The sequence below is a fragment of the Salmo salar genome, chromosome 12 (genome assembly GCF_965601325.2).
Source record: "Salmo salar chromosome 12, fSalSal1, whole genome shotgun sequence".
Classification (NCBI taxonomy): domain Eukaryota; kingdom Metazoa; phylum Chordata; class Actinopteri; order Salmoniformes; family Salmonidae; genus Salmo; species Salmo salar.
Genome location: NC_138302.1, coordinates 52,515,567 through 52,539,297, shown reverse-complemented (window position 1 = coordinate 52,539,297; position 23,731 = coordinate 52,515,567). Strand labels below are relative to the sequence as shown.

The 23,731-nt window shown below is 43.7% G+C and overlaps 1 protein-coding gene across 2 annotated transcripts in view; it reads left to right on the top strand.

The window, feature by feature from the left end:
* slc2a9l2 (solute carrier family 2 member 9, like 2) overlaps nt 1–23,731 on the top strand; it is a 244,081-nt gene that overhangs the window by 206,938 nt on the left and 13,412 nt on the right. For both annotated transcript variants that reach the window (XM_014131731.3, XM_014131730.3), the window contains exon 12: nt 1,282–1,409. In XM_014131731.3, the coding sequence (XP_013987206.1) occupies nt 1,282–1,409 (128 nt within the window). The remainder of the gene's footprint in view (nt 1–1,281; nt 1,410–23,731) is intronic.

Here is a 23,731-nt window from a genome sequence, read left to right as displayed (position 1 = left end):
AGCTCTGAGATTTTGGTGTGTGGGTTGAAATGTTGTCCTTTTGTTTTTGTCAACATTTTGACCATAGCCACCATAGGTGACATACAGTGAGGTCCAAAATGATTTAGACAGTGACACATTTCCCAAGACATGCTAACCTCCCACTATTACCAATAACAGGGGATGTTAGCATTTTTTGGGAGGTACAGTATGATAGTTATGCCTCTGTAACTTTCTCACACGTTATTATTAATGACTCATTCATGATTATCCATAGTCATGGTAGCATCCTTTTTTCTCCCCAATTTCAATCTTGTCTCATCGCTGCAACTCCCCAACAGCCTCGGGAGGCGAAGGTTGAGTCATGCGTCCTCCGAAACATGGCCCGCCAAACGGTGCTTCTTAACACCCGCCCGCTTAACCCGGAAGCCAGCCGCACCAATGTGTCGGAGGAAACACCGTTCACCGGACGACCGAGGTCAGCCTGCAGGCGCCCGGCCCGCCACAAGAAGTCGCTAGAGCGCAATGAGTCAAGTAAATCCCCTCCCGGCCAAACCCTCCCCTAACCTGGACATCGCTGGGCCAATTGTGCGCCGCTCTGTGGGACTCCCGATCACGGCCAGTTCTGATACAGCCCGGGATCGAACCTGGGTCTGTAGTGACGCCTCTAGCACTGCGATGCAGTGCCTTAGACCGCTGCGTCACTCGGGAGGCCCCAAATATTAAACTTTTGACCAATGTACATATAAGTGAATTATTGGTTCCCTAAAATGGGTTCTATGAACAAGGCGTTCTGGAGTAAAGCCAAAACAACAACAAATGTGTCAATACTTTTGGACCTCACTGTGTAACTAACTAATATAACTCACTATTTCTGACATAATCTAATGAGTCCATATTTAGTATAGCTAGAGTACAAACATAGATATTGATCAATAGAAAATACCTGCTGTCATGATGATAAATTCCCTGTGTCTAGCTTTTGATCTGCCAAATCAAGCTGTCAACATTTGGTCCAAACAGGACACGGCTGTTTGCCTATCAATGTCCCCAGACCGCAATAGAATGTGTGCAATGGTACAGGGGCTGTGCTAGTGATGATGATTAATTGTACCTGTAACATTCCATTGGTTCCATTATATCGGCCAAGCTAAATCAGGAGCATCGCATGTATTTCAAAGTCTATGTATTTGACCCAGGTCTATTTGGATTAATCTGACCGATACGGTGTCCATTTTAGGACAGACTCTGAGGATTGATTGTTGACGAACTGTGTGTTTCTGTTCTCTTCTTCTCTCTCAGGTGGCATCCCCTTTGTACTGACCGGAGAGCTGTTTGAGCAGTCGTACCGACCCGCAGCCTTCATGATCGCAGGGATCGTCAACTGGGTCGCCAACTTCGCAGTCGGACTATTGTTCCCGTTCATGCAGGTGAGTGTGTGTGTGAGTACCCCCCCCCCCAAAGGTGCGGACTCCGGACGCAAAACCTGACTCTAAAGGGGAGGGTCCGGGTGGGCCTTCCTTACGGCGGCGGCTCTGGTGCGGGACGTGGACCCCGCTCCACCTTCGGCTTGGCCCACTTAGGTGGCGCCTCATGGGGTGGGGACCCTCGCCGCCGACCCCGGACTGGGGACCCTCGCAGCGGGCCCCGGACAGGCGGGCGACACTGGCGGCTCCGGACAGGTGGGCGACTCTGGCGGCTCCGGACAGGCGGCAGGCACAGGACTCACCAGGCTGGGGAGACATGCAGGAGGCCTGGCTCTGGGAGCAGGCACAGGACTCACCAGGCTGAGGAGACTTGCAGGAGGCCTGGCTCTGGGCGCAGGCACAGGACTCACCAGGCTGGGGAGACTTGCAGGAGGCCTGGCTCTGGGTGCAGGCACAGGACTCACCAGGCTGGGGAGACATGCAGGAGGCCTGGCTCTGGGAGCAGGCACCGGATAGACCGGGTCCTGGAGACGCACAAGAGGTCTGGAGCGCACGTCCTGGCTGAGTTGTCACATAAAAAAATAAATAGTAACAATAATAGATCATATTAATAGAAATAATAACAGCATCTTTTAAATGCATGCTCATATTTAGAACGTCCTAGCAAGGCTATAAGCATGTCAGCCCAGCCTGCTCAGTTCATTGTATTCAATTGTTGAAACAATTTTGAAAAAATGAAGAGAAAACAAGCTCAATATATCGCAAGACCAGTCCTTTTTTAATGTCCATTACATGCAAGACATATTTAATGAAGTCCTCATTATATCCTGTTGTATTCTGACAAAAAAAAGAAAGAAGGAAAAAGGAACATAGATTCTAACGGCCGCTAATGACTGCAAGTAAAAATGTGTCTTAGGCATCACACTGCGCATAAAGGAATACCCAAGTTTAACTTACAATCGACTCTGACACAGCCATGGCATGATAGCCAAGAATACATGCAGTAGTGACAAACCAGAGCGAGTAAACCTGTAAAACCAACTCTCTCTACACCCATACACATTTTGTTTTTTATTCCAGGGTCGTTGCTCTATCACCTCGGCTGTTTTACACCTAGGCCTATATCATTAGGATCAAGAATATAAAAGGTAGCATGAATAGCTTATATAGAAATATATAATATACCTCTCTCTCTCTTAGAGAAGTGCTTCCATAAGCCAGTTAATTGTGTTAGTTATATCGTTAACTTTAATCAGTTTATCCCGGTGTTAACCAGCCCGCCACACACTAATAGAAACAACAACCCTGTTGATAATACCTAATCCGTTTGTGTCGGAACAATAATCATCCTTTACATTTTTTATATTGAGATTTATTTTTTAAAGGAGTAATAACACCAATTATTTTAGGATTGTATAGGCCTATTCCAATAGAGAACCTAGGCAGGTTTTTAATTATATAATCCTTTATCCTAGCCCTATAATAAATCTATTCATATTTATTACGTTTTATCTTAAAGGCTAATTGTTCCAATTCACATCGGCTAACAATTGCCGCACTATATAACAGCTTTTAAGTGATAATATAACGACCTCTACAATTAGGCCATATCATATCAAACTAAAAAAACTAATGTACAATCTTCAAATTAAATAAATAAATAAAATCTTTAAGAAAATGTCACGATTGTCATAAGGAGAGGACCAAAACGCAGCGGGAATATGTATACTCATCTTCTTTATTACGGACAAAGAAGGAAAAACCCAAAACAAACACGTATACAAAACACAACGACGAATAACAGGCCGGTAAGGCACAAAGCTATACACAGCACAATCTCCCACAAACTTAACAGGTGAAAACAGGCAACCTAAGTATGACTCTCAATCAGCAACAACGATGTACAGCTGTTCCTGATTGAGAATCATACCAGGCCAACACAGAAATACAAAACTAGAACAGCCCCTTAGAAATACAAACACAAGAACATACCCAACACCCCGGAACACATAAATCAAATAACCCTCTACAATACACACACCCCGAACCACCTAAATCAACTACCCCCTCTACATCGACACTTATACCAATAAACCCCAGAAACACTCTACACAAAATATCCCTCTATCTAAACACATACACAAAACCATGAAAACAAATACCCTCTGCCACGTCCTGACCAAACTACAATAACAAATAGACCCCTTTACTGGTCAGGACGTGACAGTACCCCCCCCCCCCCCCCCCCCCAAAGGTGCAGACCCCGGAAGTTCCCGTGCTACACCCCCCCCCCCCAACCCACCTATACTGGAGGTGGCTCAGGTCTACTTCCACCACCCACCCAACCTGTCCACCCCTGCTGAATGCTCCCGGCTATGATGCGTCGCTGGAGACCTTGGGCTGCAGAGCGAAGCTGAAGGCTCAGGACTGTAGAGACATAGTTATAAAAACGTCCCCCTCCCAATGTTAAATTTGGAATTTTAGAAGGCAGCTTCCCTTCAGTTTCGCACGCAGAACTCGAGGAAAGGTCTTCTCTTGTTCGCTTTGATGTATCCGTTTCTTTTTCGAGCATATCAAAATGCTGATCAATAAATAGTTCCAGATTCTCTATATCATCCAGAATGTTTGTTTCGTAGTTATCAGCTAATCCTCAATTTGGGACAAGCTGTGGCTGAAGCCTTTAGTGAGCGGTCTAATACTTTAATATTTAATAATTTCTTCCCTCTGAATTCATATTCGATATATAAACAGCCCCGTTTGATTTTGTCTGGCTTTCCGACCCCCCCCCCACCCAAAAAAAATATGTTTTCTTCATATGATAAATAAAAAAATTGGTCACTAGGTGTAGGCAAGGGCATAAGAAATTATGTAAACAGGATATGACTAAAAAGTAAATCAGAGTGATTTTTCCAAAAAATATCAGGTACAAAAGTTTACATACACTTAGGTTGGAGTCATTAAACCTCGTTTTTCAACCACTCCACAGATTTCCTGTTAACAAACTATAGTTTTGGCAAGTCGGTTAGGACATCTACTTTGTGCATGACACAAGTAATTTTTCCAGCAACTGTTTACTGACAGATTATTTCACTTATAATTCAACGTATCACAATTGCAGTGGGTCAGAAGTTTAAATACACTAAGTTGACTGTGCCTTTAAACTGCTTGGAAAATTCCAGAAAATTATGTCATGACTTTAGAAGCTTCTGATAGGCTAATTGACATAATTTGAGTCAATTGGAGGTGTACCTGTGGATGTATTTCAAGGCCTACCTTCAAACGCAGTGCCTCTTTGCTTGACATCATGGGAAAATCAAAAGAAATCAGCCAAGACCTCAGAAAATAAATTGTAGACCTCCACAAGTCTTGCAAACGCCTGAAGGTACCACGTTCATCTGTACAAACAATAGTACGCAAGTATAAACACCATGGGACCACGCAGCCATCATACCGCTCAGGAAGGAGACGGGTTCTGTCTCCTAGAGAAGAACGTACTTTGGTGCGAAAAGTGCAAATCAACCCCAGAACAACAGCAAAGAACCTTGTGAAGGTGCTGGAGGAAACAGGTACAAAAATATACACTGCTCAAAAAAATAAAGGGAACACTTAAACAACACAATGTAACTCCAAGTCAATCACATTTCTGTGAAATCAAACTGTCCACTTAGGAAGCAACACTGATTGACAATACATTTCACATGCTGTTGTGCAAATGGAATAGACAACAGGTGGAAGTTATAGGCAATTAGCAAGACACCCCCAATAAAGGAGTGGTTCTGCAGGTGGTAACCACAGACCACTTCTCAGTTCCTATGCTTCCTGGCTGATGTTTTGGTCACTTTTGAATGCTGGCGGTGCTTTCACTCTAGTGGTAGCATGAGACGGAGTCTACAACCCACACAAGTGGCTCAGGTAGTGCAGCTCATCCAGGATGGCACATCAATGCGAGCTGTGGCAAGAAGGTTTGCTGTGTCTGTCAACGTAGTGTCCAGAGCATGGAGGCGCTACCAGGAGACAGGCCAGTACATCAGGAGACGTGGAGGAGGCCGTAGGAGGGCAACAACCCAGCAGCAGGACCGCTACCTCCGCCTTTGTGCAAGGAGAAGCACTGCCAGAGCCCTGCAAAATGACCTCCAGCAGGCCACAAATGTGCATGTGTCTGCTCAAACGGTCAGAAACAGACTCCATGAGGGTGGTATGAGGGCCCGACGTCCACAGGTGGGGGTTGTGCTTACAGCCCAACACCGTGCAGGACGTTTGGCATTTGCCAGAGAACACCAAAATTGGCAAATTCGCCACTGGCGCCCTGTGCTCTTCACAGATGAAAGCAGGTTCACACTGAGCACATGTGACAGTCTGGAGACGCCGTAGAGAACGTTCTGCTGCCTGCAACATCCTCCAGCATGACCGGTTTGGCGGTGGGTCAGTCATGGTGTGGGGTGGCATTTCTTTGGGGGGCCGCACAGCCCTCCATGTGCTCGCCAGAGGTAGCCTGACTGCCATTAGGTACCGAGATGAGATCCTCGAACCCCTTGTGAGACCATATGCTGGTGCGGTTGGCCCTGGGTTCCTCCTAATGCAAGACAATGCTAGACCTCATGTGGCTGGAGTGTGTCAGCAGTTCCTGCAAGAGGAAGGCATTGATGGGACATCATGTCTCGCTCCATCCACCAACGCCACGTTGCACCACAGACTGTCCAGGAGTTGGCGGATGCTTTAGTCCAGGTCTGGGAGGAGATCCCTCAGGAGACCATCTGCCACCTCATCAGGAGCATGCCCAGGCGTTGTAGGGAGGTCATATAGGCACGTGGAGGCCACACACACTACTGAGCCTCATTTTGACTTGTTTTAATGACATTACATCAAAGTTGGATCAGCCTGTAGTGTGGTTTTCCACTTTAATTTTGAGTGTGACTCCAAATCCAGACCTCCATGGGTTGATAAATTGGATTTCCATTGATTATTTTTGTGTGATTTTGTTGTCAGCACATTCAACTATGTAAAGAAAAAAGTATTTAATAAGATTTTTTGTTTCATTCAGATCTAGGATGTGTTGTTTAAGTGTGCCCTTTATTTTTTTGAGCAGTATATATTTCCACAGTAAAATGAGTCCTATATCGACATAACCTGAATTGCCACTCAGCAAGGAAGAAGCCACTGCTCCAAAACCGCCATAGAAAAGCCAGACTACGGTTTGCAACTGCACATGGGGACAAAGATCGTACTTTTTGGAGAAATGTCCTCTGGTCTGATCAATAAAAATATAACTGTTTGGCCATAACGACCATCGTTATGTTTGGAGGAAAATGGGGGAAGCAACATCTCAAGACATCAGTCAGGAAGTTAAAGCTTGGTCACAAATGGGTCTTCCAATTGGACAATGACCCCAAGCATACTTCCAAAGTTGTGGCAAAATGGTGTATGGACAACAAAGTCAAGGTATTGGACGAAGCCCTGACCTCAATCCCATTGAAAATTTGTGGGCAGAACTGAAAAAGCGTGTGCGAGCAAGGAGACCTACCTAAGCTGAAATAAATCATTATCTCTACTATTATTCTGACATTTCACATTCTTAAAATAAAGTGCTGATCCTAACTGACCTAAAACAGGGAATTTTTGTTAGGATTAAATGTCTTGAATTGTGAAAAACTGAGTTTTAATGTGTTTGGCTAAGGTGTATGTATACTTCTGACTTCAACTGTATTTTCCTTACCACTGTAGCAAGTTGTTATCTATTTTTGCCAACTTGCTATTAAAATTGATTGTATTGAGATCATTTCTTTCTTTTGGGATATGAATACCGAGTATGTCTACTTCACTGTCAGACCATTTTATTGGTAAACTACACGGAAATGTAAAATAGATATTGTTTTGTCATCCGATACGTAATAGTGCACTTATCCTAATTTGGTTGTAATCCAGAGAGGTTAGAAAAGTACAAAAATGGTTTGTCGAGATCGGTGTAGAAGAACTTGACTGGCCTCCACAGAGCCCTGACCTCAACCCCATTGAACACCTTTGGGATGAATTGGAATGCCGACTGCGAGCCAGGCCTAGTCGCCTGACCTCACTGCTCTTGTGGCTTAATGGAAGCAAGTCCCCGCAGCAAAGTTCCAACGTCTAGTGGAAAGCCTTCCCGGAAGAGTGGAGGCTGTTATAGCAGCAACAGGGGGACCAACTTCAAAAATAATCCCCATGGAATGAGATGTTCGACGAGCAGGTGTCCACATACTTTTGGCCATGTAGTGTATGTTATGGCTAGAGCTTCCATGCTCAATACCAATGATGTGAAGTGACTTTCTGTCAAACGTTAACGCCGCTCTTGCCACAGCCCCTCGAGGTCTCCACTTTCCGCTCTCTCAGAGATGTCGAAGTGGGGTGAATTCGTCGTCCTTGTATTTTATGTGGGAGAAATCAATGTGGCATTTAGCTTGGCATGATCTTCCAAAGAGCTACAGTTTCTTCAGAAAGTATTCACACCCCTTGACGTTTTCCACATTTTGTTGTGTTACAGCCTGAATTTAAAATTGATTAAATAGAGATTTTATGTCACTGCCCTACACATAATACCCAATCATGTCAGTGGAATTATTTTTGTCAACATTTTTACTAATTCATTAAAAATAAAAAGCTGAAATGTCTTGAGTCAATAAGTATTCAATCCCTTTCTTATGGGAAGCCTAAATTTGTTCAGGAGTAAATATTTGCTTAACACATCACATAAGTTGCATGGACTCACTCTGTTTGCAATAATAGTGTTTAACCTGATTTTTGAATGACTACCTCATCTCTGTACCCCATACATACAATGATCTATAAAGTCCCTCATTCGAGCAGTCAATTTCAAACACAGATTCAACCACAAAGACCAGGGAGGTTTTTACATTTTATTTTTTATTTTATTTCACCTTTATTTAACCAGGTAGGCCAGTTGAGAACTAATTATCATTTACAACTGCGACCTGGCCAAGATAAAGCAAAGCAGTGCGACACAAACAACAGCACAGAGTTACACATGGAATAAACAAACATGCAGGTAATAACACAATAGAAAAGTCTATATACAGTCTATATACAGCAAATGAGGTAAGATAAAGGAGGTAAGGCAATAAATAGGCCATAGTGGCAAAATAATTACAATTTAACGATTAAACCCTGGAGTGATACATGTGCAGAAGATGAATGTGCAAGTAGAGATACTGGGATGCAAAGGAGAAAAGGGATAAAAAAAAATAGTATGGGGATGAGGTAGTTGGATGAGCTATTTACAGATGGGCTGTGTACTGGTGCAGTGATCTGTGAGCTGCTCTGACAGCTGGTGCTTAAAGTTAGTGAGGGAGATATAAGTCTCCAGCTTCAGTGATTTTTGCAGTTCGTTCCAGTCATTGGCAGCAGAGAACTGGAAGGAAAGGCGGCCAAATGAGGAATTGGCTTTGGGGATGACTAGTGAAATATACCTGCTGGAGCGTGTGCTACGGGTGGGTGCTGCTATGGTGACCAGTGAGCTGAGATAAGGCGGGGCTTTACCTAGCAAAGACTTATAGATGACCTGGAGCCAGTGGGTTTGGCGACGAATATGAAGCGAGGGCCAGCCAACGAGAGCATACAGGTCGCAGTGGTGGGTAGTATATGGGGCTTTGGTGACAAAACGGATGGCACTGTGATAGACTGCATCCAGTTTGCTGAGTAGAGTGTTGGAAGCTATTTTGTAAATTACATCGCCGAAGTCAAGGATCGGTAGGATTGTCAGTTTTACGAGGGTATGTTTGGCAGCACGAGTGAAGGATGCTTTGTTGCAAAATAGGAAGCCGATTCTAGACTTAATTTTGGATTGGAGATGCTTAATATGAGTCTGGAAGGAGAGTTTACAGTCTAACCAGACACCTAGGTATTTGTAGTTGTCCACAAGTCAGAACCGTCCAGAGTAGTGATGCTGAATGGGCGGGCAGGTGTGGGGAGCGATCGGTTGTATTTAGTTTTACTTGCATTTAAGAGCAGTTGGAGGCCACGGAAGGAGAGTTGTATGGCATTGAAGCTCATCTGGAGGTTAGTTATCACAGTGTCCAAAGAAGGGCCAGAAGTATACAGAATGGTGTCGTCTGCGTAGAGGTGGATCAGAGAATCACCAGCAGCAAGAGCGACATCATTGATGTATAGAGAGAAAAGAGTCGGCCCGAGAATTGAACCCTGTGGCAACCCCATAGAGACTGCCAGAGGTCCAGACAACAGGCCCTCCGATTTGACACGCTGAACTCGGTCTGAGAAGTAGTTGGTGAACCAGGCAAGGCAGTCATTTGAGAAACCAAGGCTGTTGAGTCTGCCGATAAGAATGTGGTGATTGACCGTGTCGAAAGCCTTGGCCAGGTTGATGGATATAGCTGCACAGTATGGTCTCTTATCGATGGCGGTTATGATATCGTTAACCTGTTGGGGCTAGGGGGCAGTATTTTCACGGCTGGATAAAAAAACGTACCCGATTTAATCTGGTTACTAATCCTACCCAGTAACTAGAATATGCATATACTTATTATATATGGATAGAAAACACCCTAAAGTTTCTAAAACTGTTTGAATGGTGTCTGTGAGTATAACAGAACTCATTTGGCAGGCAAAACCCTGAGACATTTTCTGACAGGAAGTGGATACCTGATGTGTTGAATTACCTTTAAGCCTATGCCATTGAAACACACAGGGGTTGATTAATGTTTTGGCACTTCCTATTGCTTCCACTAGATGTCACCAGCCTTTACAAAGTGTTTTGAGTCTTTTACTGTGAGATCTGACCGAACAAGAGCCATGGAACGGTGATGGCCGATTAGACTCTGGCGCGCGAGTTCATGTTGGGTACCCTCGTTCCAATACGTTATAAAAGAGAATGCATTCGTCCACCTTGAATATTATTCATGTTCTGGTTAAAAAAGGCACTAATGATTTATGCTATACAACGTTTGACATGTTTGAACGAACGTAAATATATTTTTTCCGCTCGTTCATGACGAGAAGTCCGGCTGGCTTAGATCATGTGCTAACAACACGGATCTTTTTGGATATAAATGATGAGCTTTTTTGAACAAAACTACATTCGTTATGGACCTGGGATTCCTGGAAGTGACATCTGATGAAGAGAATCAAAGGTAATGGATTATTTACATAGTATTTTCGATTTTAGATCTCTCCAACATGGCCGTTTGTCTGTATAGCAAAGCATATTTTTCTGGGCGCAGTGCTCAGATTATTGCAAAGTGTGATTTCCCAGTAAGGTTATTTTTAAATCTGGCAAGTTGATTGCGTTCAAAAGATGTAAATCTATAATTCTTTAAATGACAATATAATATTTTACCAATGTTTTCTAATTTTAATTATTTAATTTGTGGTGCTGACTTGACTGCCGGTTATTGGAGGGAAACGATTTCCTCAACATCAATGCCATAGTAAAACGCTGTTTTTGGATATAAATATGAACTTGATAGAACTAAAAATGCATGCATTGTCGAACATAATGTCCTAGGAGTGTCATCTGATGGAGATTGTAAAAGGTTAGTGCATCATTTTAGCTGGTTTTATGGTTTTGGTGACCCTGTCTTTGAATTGACAAAACATTACACACAGCTATTGTCAATGTACTCTCCTAACATAATCTAACTTTATGCTTTCGCCGTAAAACCTTTTTGAAATCGGACAACGTGGTTAGATTAAGGAGATGTTTATCTTTCAAAGGGTGTAAGATAGTTGTATGTTTGAAAAATTTGAATTTTGACATTTATTTGGTTTCAAATTTGCCGCTCTTGAAATGCACCTGCTGTTGATAGGGTGCACCACGGGTGGCACGCTAGCGTCCCACATAGCCCCAAGAAGTTAAGGACCTTGAGCGTGGCTGAGGTGCACCCATGACCAGCTCGGAAACCAGATTGCATAGCGGAGAAGGATACGGTGGGATTCAAAATGGTCGGTGATCTGTTTGTTAACTTGGCTTTCGAAGACCTTAGAAAGGCAGGGTAGGATAGATATGGGTCTGTAACAGTTTGGGTCTAGAGTGTCTACCCCTTTGAAGAGAGGAATGACTGCGTCAGCTTTCCATTCTTTGGGGATCTCAGACGATACGAAAGAGAGGTTGAACAGGCTAGTAATAGGGGTTGCAACAATTGCGGCAGATAGTTTTAGAAAGAAAGGGTCCAGATTGTCTTGCCCGGCTGATTTGTAGGGGTCCAGATTTTGCAGCTCTTTTAGAACATAAACTATCTGGATTTTGGTGAAGGAGAAATGGGGGAGGCTTGGGCAAGTTGCTGTGGGGGGTGCAGGGCTGTTGACTGGGGTAGGGGTAGCCAGGTGGAAAGCATGGCCAGCCATAGAAAAATGCTTATTGAAATTCTCAATTTTCGTGGATTTATCGGTGGTGACAGTGTTTCCTAGCCTTAGTGCAGTGGGCAGCTGGGAGGAGGTGCTCCTATTCTCCATAGACTTTCCAGTGTCCCAGAACTTTTTGGAGTTTGTGCTAGAGGATGCAAATTTCTGTTAGGAAAGCTAAGGCTAGCTTTTTCAAACTGCCTGTGTATATTGGTTCCTAACTTCCCTGAAAAGTGTTATATCATGGGGGCTATTCGATGCTAATGCAGTACGCCACAGGATGTTTTGGTGCTGGTCAAGGGCAGTCAGGTCTGGAGTGAACCAAGGGCTATATCTGTTCCTGGTTCTACAATTTTTGAATGGGGCATGCTTATTTAAGGTGGTGAGAAAAGCACTTTCAAAGAATAACCAGGCATCCTCTACTGACAGAATTAGGTCAATATCCTTTCAGGATACCCAGGCCAGGTCGATTAGAAAGGCCTGCTCGCTGAAGTGTTTTAGGGAGCGTTTGACAGTGATGGGGAGTGGTCATTTGACCGCAGACCCATTACGGATGCAGGCAATGAGGCAGTGATCGCTGAGATCCTGGTTGAAGACAGGTTGGTTAGGATGATATCTATTTGGGTGCCCGTGTTTACGGATTTGGGGTTGTACCTAGTAGGTTCATTGATAATTTCTGTGAGATTGAGGGTATCTAGCTTAGATTTTATGACGGCTGGGGTGTTAAAACCTCTTACAGCTCCTTAAGAATAGGGGGCAGTATTGACAATTTAGGAAAACATATGTGCCCATATCAAACTGCCTCCTACTCAAACTCAGAAGCTAGGATATGCATATTATTAGTAGATTTGGATAGAAAACACTCTGAAGTTTCTAAAACCATTTGAATGGTGTCTGTGAGTATAACAGAACTCATATGGCAAGCAAAAACCTGAGAGAAATCCTACCAGGAAGTGGAAATCTGGATGCATGGGCTCTCTTCAAGTCGTTTCCTATTGAATAGACAGTGACGTAGTAATAATTGTGCACTTCCTACGGCTTCCACTAGATGTCGACAGTCTTTACAAAGTTGTTTGAAGCTTCTACGATGAACACAGCCCGAATGACAAGGAGGGGAAGTTGTTGAGGCAGGGGGTGACATCACTTCTTGGGGCGCGTTCACGAGGGAGGATCCTCCCGTTCCAAAACCTTTTTCAAGACACAGGAACCGTCCGGTTGAAATATTATTGAATCTTCACGTTCTGAAGGCCCTAAAGATTGATGTTTTACAACGTTTGACATGTTTGAACGAACGTAAATACAACTTTTTTTAACTTTTCGTTGCGACATCGTCCGCGCGCTTTCTACACTTGGAGTAGCTTACTGGACACACGAACAACAAGGAGTTATTTGGACATAAATTATGGACCTGGGATCCATGGAAGTGCCTTCTGATGAAGATGATCAAAGGTAAGGGAATATTTCTAATGCAATGTGTGATTTTAGATGTCCCCAAGATGGCGGCTATCTGTATAGCCTAGTGTATTTTTCTGAGCTCAGTACTCAGATTATTGCAAAGAGTGCTTTCCTCGTGAAGCTTTTTTGAAACCTTTCATAGCGTTTGCATAAAGGAGATGTTCATCTATAATTCTTTGAATGACAGTTTAATTTTGTATCAATGTTTATGACAAGTATTTTTGTCAATTGTGGCGCTGATTCACCGGCAGTATTTGAGGGAAAATATTTTCTGAACGTCACGCGCCGATGTAAAATGCTATTTTTATATATAAATATGAACTTTATCGAACAAAAAATGCATGTATTGTGTAACATGATGTCCTAGGAGTGTCATCGGATGAAGATCGTCAAAGGTTAGTGCTGCATTTAGCTGTGTTTTGGGTATTTGTAATGCATGCTAGTTGCTAGGAAAATGGCTGTGTGGATGTTTTTGTCGATGTACTCTCCTAACATAATCTAATGTTTTGCTTTTGCTGTAAAGCCTTTTTGAAATCGGACAACGTGGTTCGATTCAGGAGAAGTGTATCTATAAAATGGTGTAAAATAGTCCTATGTTTGAGAAACAGAAATTATTAGATTTGGTTTTCAATATGGCGCTCTGATTTTTTCGCTGGATGTTGATCCCGGTTACAGGATCCGCGCGGCAAGAGGTTTTAAGCATGTCCCAGTTTAGGTCACCTAACAGTACGAGCTCGGAAGATGGATGGGGGGCAATCAATTCACATATGGTGTCCAGGGCACAGCTGGGTGCAGAAGGTGATCTATAGCAAGCGGCAACGGTGAGAGACTTGTTTGTGCATAGGTGGATTTTAAAAGTAGAAGCTCAAATTGTTTGGGCACAGACCTGGATAGTAAGACAGAACTCTGCAGGCTATCTCTACAGTAGATTGCACCTCCGCCCCTTTGGCAGTTCTATCTTGTCGGAAAATGTTATAGTTAGGGATGGAAATGTCTGGGTTTTTGGTGGCCTTTCTAAGCCAGGATTCAGACACGGCTAGGACATCCGGGTTGGCAGAGTGTGCTAAAGCAGTGAATAAAGCTAACTTAGGGAGTAGACTTCTAATGTTAACATGCATGAAACCAAGGCAAAATAGGTATTATGGCCCAAGGAGTGTCTGATGGACCTCTTCAGCTAGCCGGGAGATGGGCCTAGCATAGACTAGCTCCAGGCTAATTGGTGCTTGCTTCGGGACAGAGACGTTAGCCAGGAGTAGCCGCTCGGATAGCAGCTAGCTAGCGGCGATGATTCAGGTGAAAAGGTTCAGAGCTTGTGGTAGGAATCCATAGATGTGGAGAAAAGAACTCCGATATGCTCTGAGTTGAATTGCACTGTGCAGACTGGCAGGAGTTGTGCCTCTCAAAGAAGGGCACCTATTGGTAGATGGGTAAAAAAAAAAGCAGACTCTGAATATCCCTTTTAGTAGGGGGAAGTTATTAGTTACACTTTGGATGGTATCAATATAACCAGTCACTGCAAAGATACAGGCATCCTTCTTAACTCACTAACTGGAGAGGAAAGTAACCACTCATGGATTTCACCATGAGGCCAATCAAATCATCAATTTTTTTTTTTTTTTTTTTTTTTTTTTTTACCAATGGTGACTTTAAAACGGTTACAGAGTTAATTGCTGTGATGGAAGAAATCTGAAGATGGATTAACGACTATGTAGTTACTCCACAAAACTACCCTAATTGACAGAGTGAAAAGAAGGAAGCTTGTACAGAATAAAAATATTCCAAAACATGCGTCCTGTTTGCAACAAGGCACTAAAGTAATACTGCAAAAAAAATGTGGCAAAGCAATTCACTTTTTGTCCTGAATACAAAGTGTTATTTTGGGGGCAGAATGGAAAACCAAGTTCAGTCTGCTTTCCACCAGACACTGGGAGATGACTTCACCTTTCAGTAGTACAATAACCTAAAACACAAGGCCAAATATACATTGGAGTTGCTTACCAAGACGACAGTGAATGTTTCTGAGTGGCTTAGTTACAGTTTTGACTTAAATCGGCTTGAAAATCTATGGCAAGACTTGAAAATGTCTGTCTAGCGACTTGACGGAGCCTGACGAATTTTACAAAGAATAATTTGCAAATATTGTACAATCCAGGTGTGCAAAGCTCTTAGAGATGTACTCTACACAGAAATACTCACAGTTGTAATCGCTGCCAAAGGTGATTCTAACATGTATTGATTCAGTTGTGTGAATACTTATGTAAATTAGATATTTCTGTATTTAATTGTCAATACGTTTGCAAAAAAGGGGGTTATGGGTGAGAGAAAAAATGTATTTAATCATTTTTGAATTCAGGCTGTAACACAGGGATGGGGAACTTTGATGTGGGTGGGATCCACAAAAAAAATGGATCTCATCATGAGGGGCTGCAGTGGCTCGTGGGTCTGCGTAGCACTTTTTTTTTAATTGGTCCGCGGGCCTACAAAAGGGGTTGGGCCGCCAGTTGCCCATCCCTGCTGTAACACCACAAAATGTGGAGTAAGTCAAGGGGTATGAATACTTTCTGAAGGCAGTGTCGATCTCTTCAAAGGACATCTCTAACCTTTTCCCTTTTTTAACCTCAAATTCTGTCTTGCCAAGCCTGCATTACACAGTGCTGAATTATTCTCTCATCCCATGTCTTCTTTCTATGGGCAGTGGGTTATCAATAAGCAACTCACCAGCTAAATAAAATGGTCATTCAAAAACTCAGTGTGAAACATGGTTGTCTCCAGTCTTATGGGAAGTGTGTGTGTGTGAGTGTGTGCACTCGCAAATCCAAGCTGTTTAATTCTCGACCAATAAATGACGTATTTATTTATGACTCATTATCAGATCCAGACATGTCCTCTGTGCAAGACTCCATCTTAAATATTGAGCCACGCCATTTCATTATTAGTCAGTCAGTTACAGGGAGGAGAATCTAGTGAGGGATGACTCACAGTATGAGTGGTGAGTGATTCAGCAAACACTGAGATGCTGGCCACCCCCCACACAGTTGTGTTGCATCGAGTAGTGTAGAATCAATTACTATAATGTAGAAAATGTATAAGATTGTAAGATTCTATTGCATTACGTACTAGAGGTTGTAATCTTATTTAACTTTGTTTAGTTGATGTGTGTCTTGTTCTGTCTGAGCATGTGTGAATGCTTGTGTCTCTGTGTGAGTGCAAACAGTGGGTCTGAAGGATTTCACTTTGTTATTGTGTGTGTGCATGCATCCGCATGTGTGTGTGTGTGTGTGTGTCTGAGTGTAATTTTATATTTCGGTGTGTGTGCGTCTTGGATTTACACTAATCTCATTGCAAAACAGCAGGGAGAAGTAGAAGGTGCTGTCCCAGTCACTGGCACCTGCGAGTTTTAATCATGGAAGATATTGAACTAAATAATTCAGATGGGCCCTGGAAGGTTGAGTCAGAGAGCAAAATGTAAAGTTTTGAACAAAATCTCCCCCTCAAAGATTAAGCACAAAGAGCTGCCACCGGCGACACATTCGACATACCGATGATGTGAAGTGACCTTCCGTCAGACGTGCACCCTGCTCTCGCCGCAGCCCCTCAAGGTCTCCGAAATCCACTGTTGCAGTCTATACCATTGTCGCTCTGCATAATGGAGGTGAAAGCTAACTCCGAGCTAAAGCCCAGCGTTTCCATTATCTGCTAATTGTTGGCTTTTAGCCAATAAAGAAAACATAAAAGCTGAAAAATTCTAACATTGCCGGCCATATCCTGATAAAAAATAAATACCCATAAATGTCCACCATCAGCCATCATTTGTGCGAATCAGGAGAATGACCTGGGTAGACTCAGCCTAACGAGGTAACATAATTTGGTAGATGTCAAGGGCTCCACAGTGTGCATTAATTACTGTACACTTCTCTCTCCCCAGACACCTTTGACACAGTATCACTTCAGTGAAAACCAGAGGCAGAGCAGGGAAGGCAGACTGGGAGAGAGAGAGAAATGATGAGTAGGTGAAAGACAGGGAATAAGGACCTTTGTGTAGAGATTTAATGTAGAGTACAGTGAGATATAGGGGCTACAACACTGCTCGATGATATACTGTAGAGGGATGAGGAGAGTGGAGGAGACAGAGAGGGAAGAAATTAAAGCGGTATAGACATGCAGTTGGAGAGGTATAGAGAGCGAAGACTAGATAGAGAGGGAAGAGAGAGAGGGAGATGACACAAGACACTGGGTGCGGTGGGGAGGGGAAATGACAGAGGTTTATTTTTAGCAGCAACGCATGCAGGGACCTGAAAATAAAGCTGTGTCGGCTGGGTACGTTAGTCGGTACTCGGGGGTAGGAGTGGGCTGACAGGCTCTCACGCTGACTCACTGGGCACTCGCTGGCACCTGGACCCAGCAACCCGCTGTCTGTCAATATAACACCAGTCACATCAACACCCCATGATGCAGACAACTACATTGATAGAAGCCACAATCTATCTGCAATATTAAAGCTGATCTACCCCCTAAATAAATAAATGAAACACCCCATGCCCCGTGTGACGGGTCACCTTTGACAGGGTCAGTCGGCCCTTCTCCCCTCCTTTCCGATATTTGTCTAGCTACTCGTCATCCAAACACAAAGGCTCTGGGAAGATAACACAAATTCTAGAACTCAGACCTGAACAGGGGCTCACTCGCACACAATCTGTCAAATGCAGAAAGCGTAATCTAGATAAATTATTCATCATTCTGCTCAAGCCTTTGGGAAGGTGATGAAGATGACAAAAAATTGCGGAACTCAAACCTGAACAGGGGCTCAGTCAATTCAATTGTCAAACCAAAACCGTAATGCTTTGGTGGTCTGAAACCTGACTACAATATTTGTCATACTTTCTGCTCCAGGCTTGGGAAGATGACAACAATTCTGAAAGTCTGAAACCTGGACAGGACTGTAGTGTCGCTGAGAAATGTCAGCTGGGCTGTCAGGAGAATGCTGTCTTGCTGTGGAGATGTCTGGCTGCTTTACTATTGTGATGAGGTGACTCATTGGCCTGTTGTCACAACACAGGGAGAGATGTGGAGCAAAATACCTGTTCAAGTTAAACAAATTTAAAGGAGGCAAAAGTGATGTAATGTGCCAGAAATACACATTTAGGCCTGGATTCAATCAGATCAAGCGTCAACTAGAGATACCAGACAGCTGCGTAGCGGAGGTGTTGGAGGGGGCAATGCGTTGGAGCTGTCAAACCGGTGAGCAGCTACTCTTGCGATCATTGTCACAAAGCCATACCTGCCCCACTCATTTTCGAAGTTCAGAACGAGAAAGTTTAGGCTAAATAATTACGCTCAAATTGAAAAATCATTCAACTAAATGAGTATTTTTATCATCCTAATCGAGGTGTAGGTTACATCTCACATTCCAGTGTTCAAACTTGTAAACAAGGCTGCATGGGATTTATCTTAATGCAACTCTGTGCAGCTTTAGGTATAATGCCAGGAGCCGCAGCTCTAACAGCTTTAATGCAGTTCCACCTCCGATACCGCCAAAACAACTGCTATGTGGAGCTGATTGAATAGAGCCCTTAATTCCTCATTTATTTCAATCAGAGTGTTTCCCCGACTATGTCAGAGATGGCTTGCCTGGTTGGCTGCCGACCTTTTTCTTTGGTGGAAACGGCGGAACATTGTTCTTGTATTCTCTTGCGTGCCTGTCCCAAACGCTTACAACTCCTGTCCTGCTGCATAATTACTTGTTTTGCATGTTTTTATTTTTTGATGCAAGTGAAACAGATGTACACTGAACAAAAATATAAACGCAACATGTAAAGTATTGGTTTCATGAGCTGAAATAAAAGATCCCAGAAATGTTCCATATGCACAAAAGGCTTATTTCTCTCAAATTTTGATGCACAAATTTGTTTACATCCCTGTAAGTGAGCGTTTCTCCTTTGACAAGATAATCCATCCACCTGACAGGTGTGGCATATCAAGAACCTGATTAAACAACATGATCATTACACAGGTGTGCTGGGGACAATAAAAGGCCACTCTAAAATGTACCGTTTTGTCACACAACACTATGTCACAGATTTGAGGGAGTGTGCAATTGACATGCTGACTGCAGGAATGTCCACCAGAGCTGTTGCCAGAGAATTGAATGTTAATTTATGTACCATAAGCCGCCTCCAACTTCGTTTTAGAGAATTTGACTGTATATCCAACCGGCCTCCCAACCGCAGACACGTGTATGGCGTTGTGTGGGCGAGCGGTTTGCTGATGTCAACGTTGTAAACAGAGTGCCGCATGGTGGTAGTGGGGTTATGGTATGGGCAGGTATAAGCTACAGACAACGAACACAATTGCATTTTATAGATGGGAATTTGAATACACAGAGATACCGTGATGAGATCCTGAAGCCCATTGTCGTGCCATTTATCAGCAAGGATCTCTACAAAATTCCTAGAAGCTGAAAATGTCACAGTTCTTCCATGGCCTGCAAACTCACCAGACATGTCACCCATTGAGCACGTTTGGGATGCTCTGGGTCAACATATATGACAGCGTGTACCAGTTCCTGCCAATATCCAGCAACTTCGCACTGCCATTGACGAGGAGTTGGACAACATTCCACAGGCCACAATCAACAGCCTGATCAACTCTATGCAAACAAGAAAATTATCATCCAAAGACGGTGCCCCTAGTGGCTGGGGACATTAATGCAGGGAAACTTAAATCCATTTTACCAAATTTCTACCAGCATGTTAAATGTGAAACCAGAGGAAAATAAACTCTAGACCACCTTCACTCTACACACAGAGACGCGTACAAAGCTCTCCCTCGCCCTCCATTTGGCAAATCTGACTATAACTCTATCCTCCTGATTCCTGCTTACAAGCAAACACTAAAGCAGGAAGTACCAGTGACTCACTCAATAAGGAAGTGGTCAAATGACGCAGATGCTAAGCTACAGGACTGTTTTGCTGGCACAGACTGGAATATGTTCCAGGATTCTTCTGATGGCATTGAGGAGTACACCACATCAGTCACGGGCTTCAACAATAAGTGCATCGACGACGACGTCCCAACAGTGACCATACATACATACATACTCCAACCAGAAGCAATGGATTATAGGCAACATCCGCACTAAGCTAAATGGTAGAGCTGCCGCTTTCAAAGAGCGAGACTCTAAACCGGACGCTTATAAGAAATCCTGCTATGCCGTAAGACAAACCAAAGCGTCAACACAGGACTAAGATTGAATCGTACTACACCGGCTCTGATGCTCGTTGGATGTGGCAGGGCTTGCAAACATTTACGGACTACATAGGGAAGCACAGTCGCGAGCTGCCCAGTGACACGAGCCTACCATACGACCTAAATAACTTCTATGCTCGCTCCGAGGCAAGCAACACTGAAGCATGCATGAGAGCATCAGTTGTTCCCGACGACTGTGTGATCACGCTCTCTGTAGCCGATGTGAGTAAGACCTTTAAACAGGTCAACATTCACAAGGCCGCAGGGCCAGACGGACGTGAACTCCGAGCATGCGCTGACCAACTGGCAAGTGTCTTCACTGACATTTTCAACCTGTCCCTGACCGAGTCTGTCATTCCAACATATTTCAAGCAGACCACCATTGTCCCTGTGCCCAAGAACACCAAGGTAACCTGCCTAAATGACTACCGACCGGTAGCACTCACGTCTGCAGCCATCAAGTGCTTTGAAAGGCTGGTCATGGCTCACATCAGCACCATTACCTCAGGAAGCCTATACCCACTCCAATTTGCATACCGCCCCAACAGATTCACTGATGATGCAATCTCTATTGCACTCCACACTGCCCTTTCCCACCTGGACAAAGGGAACACCTATGTGAGAATGCTATTCATTGACTACAGCTCAGCATTCAACACCATAGTGCCCTCAACGCTTATCACTAAGCTAATGACCCTGGGACTAAACACCTCCCTCTGCAACTGGATCCTGGACTTCCTGATGGGCTGCCCCCAGGTGGTGAGGATAGGTAGCAACACATCTGCCACACTGACCCTCAACAGGAGCTTCAACAGGGGTGCGTACTCAGTCCACTCCTGTACTCCCGGTTCACCCATGACTGCATGGCCAAGCACAACTCCAACACCATCATTAAGTTTGCAGACATCACAACAGTGATAGGCCTGATCACTGACAACGATGAGACAGCCTATAGAGAGGAGGTCAGAGACCTGGTAGTCTAGTGCCAGGATAACAACCGCTCCCTCAACGTGATCAAGACAAATGAGACGATTGAGGATTACAGAAGAAGGAGGACCAAGCACACCACAATTCTCATCGACAGGGCTGTAGTGGAACAGATTGAGAGCTTCAAGTTCCTTGGTGTCCACATCACCAACAAACTATCATGGTCAAAACACACCAAGATAGTTGTGAAGAGGGCATGACAATGCCTGTTCCCTCTCAGTAGACTGAAAAAATGTGGCATGGGTGCTCAGATCCTCAAAAGGTTCTACAGCTGCACCATCGAGAGTATCCTGACTGGTTGCATCACCACCTGGTATGGCAACTGCTCAGCCTCCGACCGCAAGGCACTACAGAGGGTAGTGCGAACGGTCCAGTCATCACTGGGGCCAAGCTTCCTGCCATCCAGGACCTCTATACCAGACGGTGTCAGAGGAAGGCCCAAAAGACTCCAGCCACCCTAGTCATAGACTGTTCTCTCTGCTACCGCACGGCAAGCTGTACCGGAGCGCCAAGTCTAGGTCCAAAAGGCTCCTTAACAGCTTCTACCCCCAAGCCATAAGACTCCTAAACAGCTAATCAAATGTCTACCCGTACTATTTGCATTGTGCCCCCCACCCCCATTTTTACACTGTTGCTACTCTCTGTTTATTATCCATACATAGTCACTTTACCTCTACCTACATGTACATATTACCTCGACTAACCAGTGCCCCCTCACATTGATGCTGTACCTGTACCCCCTGTATATAGCCTCGCTACTGTTATTTTATTGTTTCTCCTTAATTATTTGTTGTTTTTTTTCTCCTTAAAACCGCATTGTTGGTTAAAGGCTTGAAAGTAAGCATTTCACTGTAAGGTGTACTACACTTGTTGTATTTGGCACATGTGACAAATAAAATTTGATTTAATTTGACTTGAGATGTGTCACGCTGCATGAGGCAAATGGTGGTCACACCAGATACTGACTTTTTTTTTTATCCACGCCCCTACCTTTTTTTCAAAGGTATCTGTGACCAACAGATGCATATCTGTATCCACGCCCCTACCTTTTTTCAAAGGTATCTGTGACCAACAGATGCATATCTGTATTCCCAGTCATGTGAAATCTATAGATTAGGGCTTAATTAATGTATTTCAATTGACTGATTTCCTTATTTGAACTGTAACTCAGTAAAATATTTGAAATTGTTGCATGTTGCGTTTATATTTTTGGTCTGTCTGGACATCACAGCATCGTTGTGTTGAATACTGAGTGTGGTTAGTTCATTCTTCCTGGAAACAATGGCATAGCCATTGACATTCATGTTATTGAGATGTGTATCTTTTGTGTAATTTCCATAATGATCAGAGATTCTATTCTACCTTTTCTTTTGCTTCCATTCGGCAACATTTAATTTCCGTAGCGAGAGAATTTCCCAAACTTTCTCTAACAAAATCGTCTTTGACGAATCATCTTGACTGGCACTGGCAAAAACATTGAGCCGGGTGGTAATGCTGCAAAGCTGCTGTAACACCTGACTTGCTTCCTGTGTGGGAACTTTATTTCCACGGGTCTCTCCCTTTGCAACTGTGTCTGGGTGTATTACAGCTGGGGTGCAGCTTACTGACTTTATATTGCTGCAGATGTAGGATCTTAATTTGACTAGTATTGTCGCAGCACAGTAATCCTGCAGCAACAGGATTTGAACATTTAGTCCATAATGTTGCTTGATCTGTGTTTAGGCTATTAGCTGTCCAAACTTAAGCTACATAAAAAGTGCAATACTGTTAATATAACTGTTTGTTAGTGTGGGTTGTCAGTGAATTTATGTACAGTGTAAATCATGAAGCTCATCTGCATTTCCTCCGGTGTAGGAAAAGTCTCCGCAACAAATGAGTGATCAAATTAAGATCTGTATTACTTCCGGCTCTCCCAAAGCTCATTACAGAGGAAAGTAAAGGGATTGTTTCAGCTTTGATTCTCACCTAAAAAGGCCCCGCTCCCCTTTTCTCTCACTCTTTAGCAACTAATCCCCTCAAAGATGGGTCGTTCGGTGTAAATAGAGGAGGGAGGATCGCGGTAATCCTGAGGTAGCGTCGAAAGACAATGCCAAAACAATACATTACCAGGTTAAGGTGTGAAGACACCACACAGCACTATCGACCTGAGAAATGCATATACTGGGGAGTTGTGATGATGTATTGAATGGTTTATGGGGTAACTGTAAGAAATCATTCATGTGATCTTTAGTAAAACTATCTTTTCGGCCTTGGAGACACCCGGATGTGGTGGCTTTGACTCACAAGACAAAAAT